General features: G+C 37.8%; 1 protein-coding gene across 13 annotated transcripts in view; it reads right to left on the bottom strand.

Annotated features, from left to right (window-relative positions):
* The window catches only part of ETV1 (ETS variant transcription factor 1), an 87,952-nt gene that overhangs the window by 32,095 nt on the left and 39,568 nt on the right, over positions 1 to 16,289 (bottom strand). For all 13 annotated transcript variants that reach the window (XM_059712452.1, XM_059712456.1, XM_059712457.1 and 10 more), the window contains 3 exons: positions 10,940 to 11,069; positions 8,168 to 8,356; positions 3,103 to 3,350 (listed from right to left, as the gene is read on the bottom strand). In XM_059712452.1, coding sequence (XP_059568435.1) covers positions 3,103 to 3,350; positions 8,168 to 8,356; positions 10,940 to 11,069 — 567 coding nt within the window. The remainder of the gene's footprint in view (positions 1 to 3,102; positions 3,351 to 8,167; positions 8,357 to 10,939; positions 11,070 to 16,289) is intronic.

Below are 16,289 nucleotides of genomic sequence, written 5' to 3' on the forward strand. Positions count from 1 at the left end.
AAGTGGACCAAGAAATCAATGGTTCAGGGATAAATACGTTAGATTTCCTATAAAGGTCATTTAATGTGTTCTCTGCAAGGACGGAAGAACTACTGACAACAAAACAAATATCTGGACATCATACTTATTGACTGTAATGTATGAAATATACAGATGTGTCAACTTACTTGCAGCAATTCCGTAGCCAGTGGAATACTTCGATGCCCACTGATTAATTTTTCATCGGCTCCGGTTACACTGCTGCTACAGTTCTTTTTAGAGCATATCCATAAGATAAACCCTTGCTAGTCAATGCTTCAAGCCAAACACAACTGTATCCTATTGGCAATGTTGCAATTAGAATTCAAAGGTGGTGGTGTTGTTTAGCAATTGGAAATGTAACTTAGAGGGGAGAAAGTAACATAAATTAACTGCTTCTCAAATATTAAACAGATATTTTACCTGTAATTTACAAGGTGTATGGTCTACTTACAAAAGATACCCTAGGTATCTTTAAAATAGGATACTGTTATGGACTGAATCATTGTGTCCTCCACAGTCCATTGCAAAAGACATAGTGCCCCATGGGTAGTATTTTGAGGTGTGGCCAATGGAAGGTCATTAGTTACATTAGCTCTTCAGGTAGGTGCCCATGGTGGGACTGGTGTTCTTACGAGAAGAGGAAGAGAGACCAGCGCTCACTCACTGTCTCTCTTCGCCATGTGAGGACACAGTGAGAAAGCGGCCATCTGCAAGCCAGGAAGAGGGCCCTCACCAGGAACCAAATCGGCTGGCATCTTGACCTTGCACTTCCCAGCCTGCAGAACTGTGAGAAATAGATGTCTGTTGTTTAAGCTTCCCAATTGATGGTATTTTATTTAGTATAACAATCTGAGCTAAGGCATGGACTATGCTTTTTAGATTATAAGTGACTAAATCTGTGCTTTGAGAGTCAGACAGTAACTAACTCTGAAGTTCATATTATGTATGGCCCATAAGTAATGCAATTAAATCTTACAGCACCAGCTCCTATTTTTGCCCCCTTTGGATTATTTAAATTGTTTCCTTGTTTGGCTCACATCTTCTCAACACTATGTTACATATACTATATATAACCTCTACAAAATCAATAAAATTGTTTCAGTGTTAACCTTGCTAGGATTGTACAAAAAAACAACAATGCCACAATCTATAACACACAAAGAAACTTTTCAATGTTATGCTCTACAGTGCTTTTGAACCATTTATTTGAGCTATTTTATATGATTTCCATGTAAAATTTCTGTAAACCATGGTGAATTCAAAAACTATGCAGCAAATTAAAATGTCATTTGGAATAAAGATAACATCAGTTAACAGGATTTGAAATTTACAGAGAAAAATGAATCCTATCTGTAATAAAGTCCATTGTATTGCAGAGTTCTTAATTATGGAGGTAAAGCATGGACAAATAAGAAAGATTCTAAACTGAACACATTATGGTACATTTTGGGATATTCTCCAAATTGTAAGGTCTGGGCAAGAATTCAAATAAAAGCCTTCCCACCATATGTTTAATTTTTTTTAAATAACTGAACCAAATAAACTGATAAGTAATTAAGCGTATTTATCTCCTCTCATTCCTTGAAAATATACGACCATTACAACCTGGAAAGCTAGGTTTAACCTGAAACTTGGGAAAATGTCTAAGATTAGCCCTAGAATAGTATGATTTGGCGCCATCTTCCAGTCTTCAGACCCCCAACTCACCCCACTTCTTGCTTCTCTTCCTATTCCTCAAGCCCACATTTTGCAACAAAAACCATGGGGCCTCACATGTAAACATAAGGGCTAACCCAAGCTCCATCTTCATCCCCCTACAAACAGCTGCCTTTGGCCACCTCCTTAGACTTAGGGGTACACACAGGAGCACTGTGCTCTGCCTTCAGAAAACTAGGCCTGGGAGGGCTGATGGGGAGAGAATTCATGGGTCTTGGGTAGCTGGTGCACTGCCGGGAAATGGAGGCATGGCCTCTGAGTGGGCAGTTCCTCCTGTTCAGTTTCTCTTTGAGTTTCTTGCTCAATGAGGAAGGGTGGCCAAGGCCAGGGGGAGAATCTCAGTTATAGGGCTCCCTCTTGCCAAGCTTTTAGGGTAGTTTATAACAAAGCAAGTGGTTTTATGCAAGTTGGAAACTCAAGACTCAGACACAATGTTCTCTCCTTGAACAGAACTGAGAAAAACTCAGCAATTATTCCTAGAGAAGCAATCGTTCCTTCATAAAGAACTTCCATAATTTAGCATCCTAACAAAAGAAAATTATTTTGTTTTCAAACATTTCCAAGTCCACAACCATCTAATGACCACGTTTCAACGTTAATAATATCTTGCAAATTCATATAAGCAATGGCCTTTATTTTATACTTTTTTAAAAAAAGTTCCTGAGATGTCTGAGAAGCAGATGTCCTGATTTCGAGGAGAAACTACACACAAATGAGTTAAGTAATTCTTCTAAAGTCTCAAGGTCAAATTTAGTGGTTAACATCTGCAAAAGATTTAAAAGCTCCTTATTTTTAGGAAAACCCTTTCTCTATCTTGATATACTACTTTGTAGGGTCTTTCTGCTTCAGGAAGACTAAAGCTAAGCTCTATGAATAAGTCAGAAATCTGTATTTCTGTATTCCTCTCCTAGCATGTAAGAATCTTTCATTCTGGGCCCTTGGAATCTTGCCACCAATAAAGGAAAAAACAAACAAAAAGCTATAAGCAATAAGTGACCCAGTGCAGAATATTACTCTCTGTAAACACTGTTAACTAGATAGTGCTTGAGTAGCAAACAGAAAAGAAGCCCAGAATCCAGAAAAGAATTACAAGGTTACTAACTCTCTTGGGCTGAGAATGTGTCTAATTTTACAAATTGTACTCTTCTTCGTACTGGTTTCACATCTAGACACTATTTCAACCATCAGTTCATGACAAAATGGTTTGATTGCCCCATCCTTCACATATAAAGATTCAAAGAAGTGGTAAAATCAGAAAGATCCCACCCAGAAATAGTCAGGAGCCGCCCAGTCTAATGCCAACACTACTCCAAGGAGCAAGCCAGTGAAAATGTGTCTTAAATGTAACGTAAAACATGAGCCTACCTGAATCATATGCAAAATCTCTGGGTTCCTGTTTAATCATCAGAGGTGGGGGGAAGCTTTGGCTGGGCGCGCCACCAACCATGGTGTTGTGTTCATACACTGGGTCGTGGTACTCCTGCTTAAAGCCTTGAGGTGGGAAGGGGATGTTGGGCTCAGACATCTGCCGTTGGTACATAGGACGTCCTTCCCTTGGCATTGTTGGCAAAGGAGGAAAGGAATTACAGGGTTCAGAAAGCTGGCGGCGAAACCTGGGAAATCAGAGAGCATGTTACAAATAAAACAATAAGAAGAAATGCTCTTTAAATACTGCACAATTTTTACCTGTATAATGAACATGATACCAACTGATCTAAGACATAAATGTTTAATAATTACTTCATTTCTCCCTCCTGGGTCAGTGGCACTGTGCTTTTTAATCTTAATATGACAGGTGCTCCCCTTCTAATTAGTCACTAGCAGCATCATTTTGGTACAATACAATATGTTAAAGGTGTGCTCTGAGTAGGCCTAGGAGAACAGTTTATTACTTTGAGAACATACATACCCTTAGAGTAAAAATACCCAATCCTAAATCAATTGGATCATTTACCAGATTTTCATATTAAGAGGGCCTCAAATAATTATATACTAGGGAAAAAAACAGGAAAATTTTAAAGAATCTGATCTCAAACTACATCCTCTACCTTTTAATTCTGTTACCTAACTAATCCACAAACAAACAAAAGCAACCAAATAAAAAGCTACCTACTGGTTTTCCTTCCTCCTCCATCAGTTACTGAGGAAGCAAAAGAGGAATGACTGTCTTCTCAAGTGGGCAGGGCTCTTAAATCTTTAACTATGTCCTAAAGAATACTATATCTACTGGTAAATAAAACTAGACCATGTAGAGACTAAACCAAGCTTATTTTTAAAAGACCATCTCTTTACTATCAAATAGTAACACAACACATTGGCTTCTAATAACTTCTAATGAAATATCAAGTTGATCAAGGTAAGCATACAATATACAGCAGAGCTCCAAAGATGGAAATAGCATGGTGCATTGCATAGGTTGAGGACTGGTTGTGCTGTTAGACCCTGAAGAAGTTTGGAGGTCTTAGAAGGAGGCTGAGAGTGAGTCTCTGCTCCTTCCTGCTTGGTAAACTCTATAATGATTGGCTAATCTTGTGCTCGGTCAGTTCTGTGTATCTCATCCATAATATCATTGACCCACCACAAAGAAGTGGCTTAATTAAAGATTTAAAAGTGCTCTAAAAATGCCCAGGAGTGCTTAAAAATAACCTACCCAACATTACTATGAGCAAATAGAAGCCTATTAAATAACTCCCTTCTTCCCCCCTCACTCCACTAAAAGCATTTTAGAGACTTTAATTTGGAAAGTTAACATTTAATTTTGGTAACGTTAAATGAAAATAAGGTAAAAGCTAAAGAATTACAAAGCAGTTTCTTTAGCATTTCTAAGAAGCCTGAACCCTGGTAAGTACCAGAATCCCACCTGCACCTACAGAAAATAAACTTAGAAACTCCGATATTGCAAAAACCATGAGGCTCACTGGCAATGCACTCATTTCCCTTTCCTTGCTTATTTCATTAGTCAAAAAAAAAAAGAAAGAAAGAAAGAAAGAAAGAAAGAAAGAAAGAAAGAAAGAAAGAAAGAAAGAAAGAAAGAAAGGAAGGAAGGAAGAAAGGAAGGAAGAAAGGAAGAAAGGAAGGAAGAAAGAGAGATTAGCATTAAGAACTGTCAAGGAGTGAATCAGAAAATTGTAACTTGAAGTTAAAATAAGAACCCAGCTCACCCGGGAAGCCTTGAAAGGAAGTTAATAACACTTGTGCTAAAAGCTTTGTAAGGAATCAAGCCATTTATTTTTAGGAATGAACCTGATTCCAGTTGGTACATTCCGAGGACCACGTCTTCTATCACACACATGCTTCATAGGGAGCTAGCTACCAGTTAGTGGTGCCTGGGGATGCAAAGGGGACACATGCTAACTGACTAGCTCAGGGAAGGTCTGCATGGAGGTCTGGCAAACTCAGAGCCCTAAAGGGTGGCCCGGAAATGAAACCTTTTAAACTAAAAGCAGTTTATGGTGGGTAGTCATGTCATAAGTCGGTATCTTCCCTAACAAAGGTCAAGCTTTACCTTAACTAAGCCTGTCTATTGTCTTTTGCATATATGATAACATTCCTTGGGAATGTCAGGGTAACTCTCCTTTTCCAGACCCCTCAGGGCACAACAAGGGGTCCTCAAACTTTTTAAACAGGGGGCCAGTTCACTGTCCCTCAGACCGTTGGAAGGCCGGACTATAGTTTAAAAAAAAAAAAACTATGAACAAATTCCTATGCACACTGCACATATCTTATTTTGAAGTAAAAAAACAAAACGGGAACAAATACAATATTTGTATTTGCATGTGGCCCACGGGCCATAGTTTGAGGACCCCTGGCACAACCAATATACCAGGGCCAAGACCATAAATTATCTTTGTTTTATCATGTTCACTGTTGACGTAACTATCCTGTACCCATCTAGGTAAAAGATGTATTGTCTATCATTCGACTTTTCATCCAATTCCACTCTCCTCCTCCGCTTTGCTTCCTCCCACCTCCCTAGTCTATCACCAGTGGATTTCACGTAACTCACTTGCGTCATCTCTTTTGATTGCAATGTATAAAATAAGGTGTAAAACTGCCACTCTCCAAGCATGATCTCAGAGATTTCACTTCCTGGCAATTGTGAACAGTTTGGCTCAAACTCACAAAAATTCTTCATAGGTTCGAATGTTTCTTAGTTGACATGGCATTCTTATGAGCAGCTGACCTACTATAAAGAGGTGACTCAAGAAGCTTCTGGAAGAGTGTTAATAGGTAAGGGCAACATGGTGAGGAACTCTTGGATAAAGGAAAACAGTCTATATCGGGTGGGAAAGAGTGAGAAGAGAGACCAGGCTCCTTCGCAGCAGGTTCAGAAAAAAGAGCCAAAGGGCTGACCTGAAGAGCCGAATGAGCCATGCAAAGAACGCAGGGGGCAGCCCAGAGTGAGGCGAGGTGCCCAGGCTGGAGGGGGCTATTTGGGGAAAGGATCTGTTCCCAGAGAAAAGTTGCCATTTATAACTGAGGGACTGTCATTTGTTGGCTCGAGCCCTCCAAGAAATCCTCCTCAGAAACATACGGCTTCAGAGATTTTCCTGGGATTGGCCAGCTGGTACTGTCCTCAAAACACGATGGGGGGCAGTGGGAAAAGACCCTGAGCTTCCCTCTGGTAGTTCCGGACCGGCTGTTCTCAGTCTCAGGTATTTGACTTCAAGTAGAGAAACTCAAATGGATTTGGCTAAAGCATTTCAAGTTAGGTCACCTGAAAACAGGCACAATACTTGTTCACGACTCACCTTCCATAGAAACAGCTTTTCTGCACAAAGGGCCAACTCTACAACCTAGAATTCTGGCACGCGTTTGGAGAGTGAGAGACTCAGGTATGAAGAATTCTGGGAAGTCATCAGAAGTGGACAAAATACAACTGGCTTCTTTTTCCCTCTTAGCCCTGCACAATGTGCATCTGTTTAATGGCCCACCCTGCAGTGGGATTTCTTTCATCTGTATTTACGAAACTGTTTACACAGATGCACATACCACTGCGCTCTGACGAGGTCTCAAGTCTGTCGGGTGAGAAGGAAAGATCACTGGGAGCATTTGGTAACGAAAGCAAGAGAGGACTGCGCGATGGAAACCAAGGTAGAAACGATGCGGCTGAGTTTCGCATTGGAAAGAATGCTTTCATCTGAGCCCTTCACACCAACAGAGTTTGACTGAATGTGAGACTGAGTTGGTTTAAATAACCTAGAAAAAGCAGATCTGAGTATTCCCTTCTTTTCAGCGCGTTGCACATCTGCTGATATAGAGGATGACTTTGGCTGAGTTATTTTCCTAATGGTGTCAGAGCCAGTTAGTCCTGGCTTATTATTACATTTTCAGAAATTCTGTAAGTCAATTGTTAAAGACAGCCATTATGAAGAAAATTATGTGAATTTATATTTTTTTAAAAATTACATTACAAAGGCTATTAATATTCAAACCTCATTACTCCCTAATTAATAGTGTTACTATTAATTTTGTTCTTGAGGTTATGACTAGAGTATCTATATGGTAGAAATACTATAAAATGGAGTGCTACTGCGCCTCTCTTTCCAATTCTACAGTCAAGGTTGTCATATTGATAGCTTGCAGTCAACCATGGGGGGATATTTGTATCAAATGCCTACAGATCAGGTCTTTTGGGTTTTCTCCCATAAAGCCTGTTGTTCAATATTTACCAGCATACCACTGGCTCTATACAAGTACAAGGTAGAAGGGGAAGGCAAAATGAAGTACATAATCAACCTGTGTTTTAAGTTGTATTAAGACCTTTAAAAGTCTCCTAACGTTTTATTCAAATGTAAATTTCCTCATCTCTAGGAGTCAGGAATAGTAGTTCCATGCTTGGTCCTTGCTTTCTCCTTTCTGAGTAATAATAATTTGACCTCTATCTCTTTAACTTTACATTCTCAGGGTCCAGGGTCGTATGTCTACTGGCATTAAATATTCATAACATGGGAAGTATGGAAAATGATTTAATCAAATAAGTTCTGCTCTGCAAAACTGTGTACAGCTACGCTATCCAAACTAAGGTAAAGAACCTAATTCCATAAGCCACCTACTAAAATTAGTCTCCTAACTTTATAGAACAAGTACACACATATGCTCATAAAAAAATGCCATGATCTGATTTAAAGTGTAAGTGAAGCAATTTAATTCAGGCAAAGCAAAGGGGAGGTGTTCAAATGTCAGTACATAGATTAATTTTCCATTTTAGCAACAAATTTAAATATTTATAAAAGGACTCTTTATAAGTGACCTTCTTCACAAATTATTTATAACTATAGAGAGGCAAGCTCTTTCTAAAAATATTTTGCCCAGATGCGCAAAATTAATATGTTCACCCTAAATCTACTATAGGTCTTAGGAATTGGTAACAGAGGCTCTTCCATGAATACTAAAAACAATTTTGACAAAAACAGTATTTGCAATATACCTGTGATCCATGGGGTATCTGCTGTCTTGCATGGACTGTGATGGAGGGAGGTGAGCTGGGAAGGCGTGGTCAGGTTTCGGAGTGTGAGTTGAGTTTGGAGATGCATGATGTAGTGGGGACACTGGAGTGCTGGATGGGGTCGGGGGGTTGGAGGGCCTCATTCCCACTTGTGGCTTCTGATCATAGGCACTATCCAAGGCATAAGAGAAAAAATAGAGAATATTTGTTTCTTTGGAGAACTTTAAAAAAAATTCTAACCTAAGGAAACAACAAAACATTTTAGGTGTAAGTCATAAAGGAGTTAGAATTTCATGTCTTTTGGTGTCTGTAATTCTAGAACATGTAATCTTCAAAACTGGAACACACTTTAACAGAAAACAGAATAAGTAATAAATTGGTAACAGCATACATATAAAATGTATATGTTTTATATATATACAAACAACTTAATATGAGGAAAAGCACTATCTATGAAAGCAGTGGCATAATTTCCATCTATTCTTGATATGTCTCTTGGAGCAAGTTTCATAGATCTTTTCAACTTCATTAAATTACCCTGATATTATAATTCTTCTATATTACATTAGATTTCAGAACAAGAACATCAGTTTAATAAGATGGAGACCATACCTGGCTTGACTTTATTTGTGGTAGAATTTTAAGAAGGCAATGCTTTGGCTTATTTTCATTTTTTATATAAAATAAATGATGCTTGCTATCAACTTCCTCATATGGGATAATAAAGATTAATGGAGCAAATTAAAATCTCTCTGATATATATAAACTTTCTTAGAGTATAAGAACAAAATGATGTTCTTAGGAATAACATTCTATTGTCATAATCTAAATTCTATACAGTTGCAAAGGAATAAAATGAGTAAGCTTGTTTATGAATTTCAGTTGATTTTCCTATGTATGCCTTTCAAGGATGCGATCTAACTAATTTTTGTGATCTAAAAAATATTTTACTAAAAACAAATTTTACTTATATTTCCAAATTAAGAAGATATTTCCAGGTTAAAATACTGTATTTCCTTGTAACAAAAAGAATTCATCAATACATATTTTTATTTTAAAACAAAAACATTTCTTTTATCATTGATTTATTAAATAATTCATTCTGTTACTTCATCTATACAAAAGAATTACATCCAAATGTAAAAATACTTTTCAGAAGCGAAGTTGTATATGCTGTTTAAGTCTGTACTTGCCTAAAAGTACAGCTAATGGTACTCACCATGTTCGGTTCTACTTGTTTTCTTTACCAATATTTCTAAATGAGAATCTACTTTTATAAAATCACCTAACTCTTTCCCATGTAAAAAGAAAAAATGATATATCCTTTGTTCTAGGATATTACTTTTCCCCCCATGAAATGTTATATTTACAGTTTGTATATGGAAGGAAGTACCAGAATTTAATCCATAGATCCCTGTGGGAATTATTGGTCCCCAGGAAGAACCTCAAAATAGTCAGGCAATTCCTCTACTGTTGATTTATGGATATTAGATATACCATATTAAGCAGTGGTTATTTCATAGGCACACTTTTGATCAATGCTGAAATTCAATGACAATTCTGTATCATTTGGGCTCATTAATTAAACATTCTTCAATATGTTAAATAATTATTCTGTGAATACATAACACTCTTGAAAAAATATAAACATGAGAAACACTATAAAATGAAACTCGGATCAATATTGTTTTATCTAAACTGAGTATGCTTTAATAGTTAGCTTCAACAGGACATCTTTTTTTATAACAGCTTTGTAGTTTTAATTGAACTGGTTCATAATTTCAGGCTCTGGTAACTCCTAGAAAAGCAGATATAAAAGACAAGTTTGAGTGTGCAAGCATAAATAGTAATAGAATATGTAAGCATTGGTCAGCTGCTGAGCGATTACACAAATCTAAGTTTCTTGAATCTTATATACCCTGGTATAGAGTATAAGTAGTAAACATATAAGAAAATGTAAGATCCACTTAGATCATAACGTATTATGAACTTGAATCAACCTAACTTATAAAACTGCAAATATTTATAATTATTTTTTAAGTTTCTAGCCTAACTCCTTTTAAGAACCAAGTTTCTACTATAATTGAGAGTAATAATACTCAATACACAGAGCCAACTTCTTCCTTATGCAATTAGAGGCCAATGTGAAAAGTAGCAGAATGCAATTTACTGTGAAGGGTTTTTAATGAACATGTATGTTATCAAATTTTCTAACAAATGAACAATGTACTTTTATTGCTCCACCCTTTATTATCATCAGAAGGAACAACTGGCTTTTTAATAGATAATAGCCTCTGCGAGGCCTTATAAAATTCTAACTTTATTACAATTGTCCATAAACACATCTTATAGATCATCTGCAAAGCCTGTCAGATAACTAATGTACTGCTGAGACATGCCAAATGTTTCTTTTTTTTCTATAAACTCTATCTAAAGTGCATAATGCACTCATTCTCATAAGAACTTTCAATAGCTTCTTAGGCCAAGTAAGACCCTCTTTTCCCACCCAGGATACATCACTGAGTAGGAAAAGCAACCAATAATGTGGATGAAAATTATTGCTTTAAAATTATTCTAAAAGTGTGTGACTGGATGGTAAATGGTTTTTTGGCGTTCTTCTAAACACATTACCTAATTAGCTTGTTATATGCTGACGAGATGACTCATAAAAGTTGACTTGAGATTTTATATTAGGTTCTGGACTTTTTGTTTTGATAAGAACCACCATCCTATATATACACCTGATTGCTTTACCTGACATTGTACAGGCACTTTTCTCCATAGCTGAATTTAAAGGGGTGTTCTTGACTGCAGGCTGAGCCGAGTTCTGAACATGGACTGTGGGGTTCTTTCTTGATTTTCAGTGGTAGGCCATGAAAAGCCACTAGAAAATAAAACAAAACAAAAATACAAAAATGAAATGCAGTTAAGAATTAAGTGTATTAACCTGCTCTACTTCTCTTGGTTAAAATGTCACTAACATTACATATTAACTGCCCTAGAAAAGAAAAATCACATTTCATTAATTTCACCGAAGAAGATTCTGGAGAATCTCTGTATCCTCCTTTTCTGTTTATTGTCTAACAAAATTCATGCTTGGACTCTCCTCACTTTAAGGGAATCACTTGTAATTTGCTTAGCTGATATTAATTTAAAAAGCTCTGCTTTCAGAAAGTATGTTTTGAAAACAGTTCAGGAAGGTTTCCAAGGATTAAAACAGAAAAAAAAAATAGGAAGGAATTAACTGAAGACTGGAACATAAAAATACAAAAGAATTAACTGAAGACTGAAACATAATTTTAAGCATTATTGAAAGGAAAATAGCTCAAATCCATCATTAGTAATGGTTTAGTAGAATGGCAACTATGAGAAAGAAAATTTAGGTACAGGTCCATTGGGGCGAAAATCTCCACATCTTTGAAGGGAATGCTCATCTGTAAAATAGAGATAAAGTGTCTGCCTATCTACTTACCAGAATTGTGAGGATGACATATGAAAGATATGTGACAGTTATTTGTCATTTGTAATCCACCATAAAACAATTATTCACTATCATGTTTTCTCTTTCTTCATATGACAACATATGGCAATGCTTATATTCATTGTTTTATACAAATACAAAGATCACATAAAATATGAAGGCTAGCAGACATGTATATTTGAAGGAAACCATAGCTTTAAAAACAATTCTTAACACTACATATTTTTTATTCTTTTATATGAAATATTAAAATTACCTATGAGAGATCCTGTCAGACAACTGAAGTTTTATTATACGTGGAAAATTGGTAAAAAGAGAAAACATAGACATGAGAATGGAAAGGGCACCTGTTGCAGTGCTGGAAATATTTTATATCTTGCTCTGTATGGTGCTTATTTGATAATATACATCTGCAAAATTACAAAAATACATATCTCAACAAAAAGCTTAAAAATGTGAGGGGCATCAAGCAATGCTATACAAATGAAGCTGGCTTCCCGTTTCAGCAGACACCTGAGAATGTGCTTCAGTGCACAGGATAAATAATTCCTGATGAGGAAAGGGAGGAATGACAAGTTTGGGCACCATCAGGAGTGGTTGCTAGCATGACAGTAGCCTCCTATCAAAATGCCCCATAGTATCAAACCAGAAGCATCTTGGTGGTGATCATCCCACTGTCTGTCTTGAGCTCTAGGGCTTTCAGAAGCTTTCAGGCACCTCCTGAATTGACTTTAGAAGAAAGGATATAAGGATTCCCCGCTCGCTGTACCCCCCTCCCCGCCACCACCAAGTGCTATCAGAGGCGAGTTGATACATACACTCAGAATTCCAAATCGGGCCAACAATCTAATTACCCAGGTAACACACACACACAAAAACAAATAATGCAAAACAAAGATTTCCAGCCTTCATATGATAGGTTGAATTGTATTCCCCTAAAAATTCATATACTGAAGTCCTAACCCTAGTACCTCACCTGTGCCCTTATTCAGTAGATAAATGAAGATGAGGTCATTAGGGTGAGATCTAATCCAATATGATCAATGTCCTTACAAAAAGGGGGAATTAGGGTACAGACACACTCACAGGAGGACATCATATGAAGATGAAGGCAGAGTTCAGGACTGATGCTTCTCCAAGCCAAGGAATGCCAAGAGATTGCCAGCAAACCACCATGAGCTAGGAGAAAGGTCCAGAATAGGCTCTCTCACAGCACCCAGAACCCTGCCCACACCTCCACCTCAGACTTCTCGCCTCTAGAACTCTGAAACAATACACGTGTGTTGTTTAAGCCACCCAGTGGATGGTAGTTTGTTATGGCAGCCCTAGCAAACTAATCTACCATTCCCAGGAATTCTGATTCACCGAGGCTGGGATATATATCAGGCTTCTGCATGTTATAAAATTTCTAGGCGACTGTCATAACTGGGTTAATTTCAAACCCGTTGTGATACTCGACACCACCTGGATCCAGTGAGCGGCACTGAAATGGGTCCAGTACTTGAAAAGACTTAAACAAAAACAAAAACAATGTCTTCCTTTTCGGTAGATGCCAACACTCAAGAATTCTCACAGGTTCTCTACTTCCGGAACTTGAGGGTTTCCCTACCCTCTGGATAACACATTCAACGTGTGTGGGCCTCTTAATCATTGTGGGCTCTTGGAACTGTGATTCTATTTTTCTAATCGTAAGCCAAAGAAGTAATCCAATGAATCTGAGTTGGCTAGGATTTTTTCTTTTAATTGCTGCGTGTGAGAAAAACAAAGGGAAGCCACCCTAAAGAACTTCAACATTTTACACAAGGACCACACGCTGCTTTACTGTCCTCATGGTCACTTTCCTGCTCCCTGGAGAGTCCGTATCACAAAAGTGACCTATTTATTCTTAAATCAGGGTAGTATAGAGACTCCCACGAAAGGGGGCCGAGCTGAGTGTGTGTTGGGTATTTCATCACCGGCCTGAGAGCCGGAGCGTCTGCTAACAGGCAGTTTTCCAGCTCACTGGCACGGGCACAGGCAAAGCAGCATATTCATTTTGTGCAATTTGCTTTACCTTGCCACATGGAGTTGGTGCATGTAAAAGGCTGTTAAGTACTAAATTATTCCTTATCAAATCACCATCATCTGGAGTCATGATCAACACTAATTAAATTAACTTGCGCTGAACACGGCTCCAGCCTGCTGCCGAGGCTGCTAGACATTTCATTTTGCTTACTGTACCGTCCGTGCTGGGTCTGGAACACAGAGCTCCCGGCATCTGCATTGTTTGCAGTCTTAATTAAAGTGAATCTTTCCTCCTTCAAGTGTATCAAATCAAGGGAGTTAACTCCTTCATTTCATTTACAAAGAAGTGACGGCTCAAAGGGATGTTCCATTACGTCTGGATCCCTGACTTCAGACTGTTCAGAGTCATTTCGGCAGCCTTCCTCAGGCATCCCTCAAACATGTTTCCAAGCAAACTCGAATGACCCACAACTCCTCTGGCCAGCGAGATCTTTACGAGAAAGAAGCAGAAAGAGCACTGGAGAGCTAGCTGCCTCTTGCATTTCCCTTTGATGGCTGCTGGACCTTTAAAACCACATCTTAAGGCTGACTAGTGATGACTGTGTTCTCCTCATGGTTAAATCTAAGAGCTCCAGAATACCAGGGCTTTAAAAAATGCACTTCCAAAATAAACTTAACCACTTCTTAATTCAAAACGTTTACTTGGGGTTATGGTATTCATCGCAAACTATTTGTTAAATCAGTAACTGTTTCGGTTTTAGATTTATGAACTATGAGGCATCATCTTGCTCCCATTTATTTCCGCTGACATTTTCGGATGGAGGCACAATCCTGTCCTCATCCCCCCGGAGCAGAGACATGCCCTGCGCTTTCCAAGCGCAACAGTGCTGTTATAGGACCACATCCTTGGTTGCGGGTAGACAGATATTAAATCACATTTAAACACCTAAAAAGACAGATGAAGATCATGTATTTTTAAATTTGCACATAGCAAAATAATTTCCTAAACAAACATGGCGCAAGAGCATTTTTTGTACCATTACCATTAGAATGAAAACAGACCATGTTTGTTATAGCTGACTGGTTCATGTTTAGCCCAAAGACTAAACAATGAAATCTATGAATCAAATTTTGGTTTATATTTCTTACTGTATTTTTTTTTTTTTTTAGAGAGAGAGGAAGGGAGAGGGACAGAGAGAGAAACATCAATGATAGAGAAACATCATCGATTGGCTGCCTCCTACACGCCCCCTACTGGGAATCGAACCTGCAACCTGGGCATGTGCCCTGACATAGAGTCAAACCCATGACCTCTTGGTTCCTGGGTCTATGCTCAACCACTAGGCAACACCGGCTCGGCTCAGTTTATATTTCTATAGTGAAGTTGATGGATGTCTTGTAAATTTAAGAAAGATAGTATGTCTAACTATGGGTGTTGACTTAATGAATTGTGGTTGAGTTTGGAACTGTGATAGAAAGCAGTGGCTATGGGGCTTTAAAAGGAAAAAAAAACCCTCAAATTTACATAGTATTATAACATTTTCAATCATCTTTACCTATTGCATTTTATTCTCATCATTTAAAACAAGGATATTTATTTTCATCTCCCCATTTTGCAAATATCATTAAAGCATTAAGAAACTAAGCTTCATGTCAAACCAAAGACCTAGAACTTACAATAGGTTAAGAATTAAGAACTCTGAGCTTTTGGCTGCAACTCTTGAACCCTTAGCATATAATTCAAATAAACATCCTTATGATTTATTTCTTACATGAACACCACTATAACATTATATCAGATGTTTCTTTATCCATCCTTTTCTTCATTAATCCATTCATTTGCTATGGCCCAGATACTGTGCCAGGTACTAGAGAGGGCGGGCAGTGAATATGGAACTACAGAGAGAACACGTAAAGATACAGTCTTACCATCAAGAGCTCACAGAAGTTCAGAGTTTTACTTAGGTTTTTCAAAAAAGAGGTTTTCTCTAAAAAACATAGAGGCAAGTCTTCTTTAAGTTTGACTAATTTGTATGTATGAATGCATATTTCTGTATACATGGCCTTAATAATACATCCTTGGCACCTGTATCTAAATGCAAACAACTTTGCAGAGCATTTGTTCTTGCTTTTAGGCATTCTTCCTTCTTTCAATTTGTCACTGTGACCAACACCATTTAAAATTTCACACCAGTCAGATTCCACTGAAGGGAATTTGTGGCTATCCAGCATCTACAGCCTCCCCTGGACTCCGGTACCTAAATGTCACAAGTGATGGTCCCCTTTTCCATGTGGACAGTGAACGTAAATACAATGATAAGTTGTCTTCAGGCTGACCTTTCGCTCTGCTTTCAACTCATCATAAAATTGAAATAGAGTAGCAATTTCTGTGAGGATAAAACAATTATCGAGGGATGAGAAACATACCACATTTTTAATTGCCTCTCTAAATAGAACCAGGTCTCTGAATCAAATCTGTAGGTTTTCTTTGTTTGTTTGTTTTTTTTAAATCAGATCTAGCTAGGAATACAGAACCTTGCTGGCAGTCTCCTGGTTTTGACATTGAGATGTCTGGTCTGCTTAAAAATTCTGTTTTAGAATAGTCTACTGTACAAGGTT

Source organism: Myotis daubentonii, chromosome 10 (genome assembly GCF_963259705.1).
Source record: "Myotis daubentonii chromosome 10, mMyoDau2.1, whole genome shotgun sequence".
In the NCBI taxonomy this organism is placed as follows: domain Eukaryota; kingdom Metazoa; phylum Chordata; class Mammalia; order Chiroptera; family Vespertilionidae; genus Myotis; species Myotis daubentonii.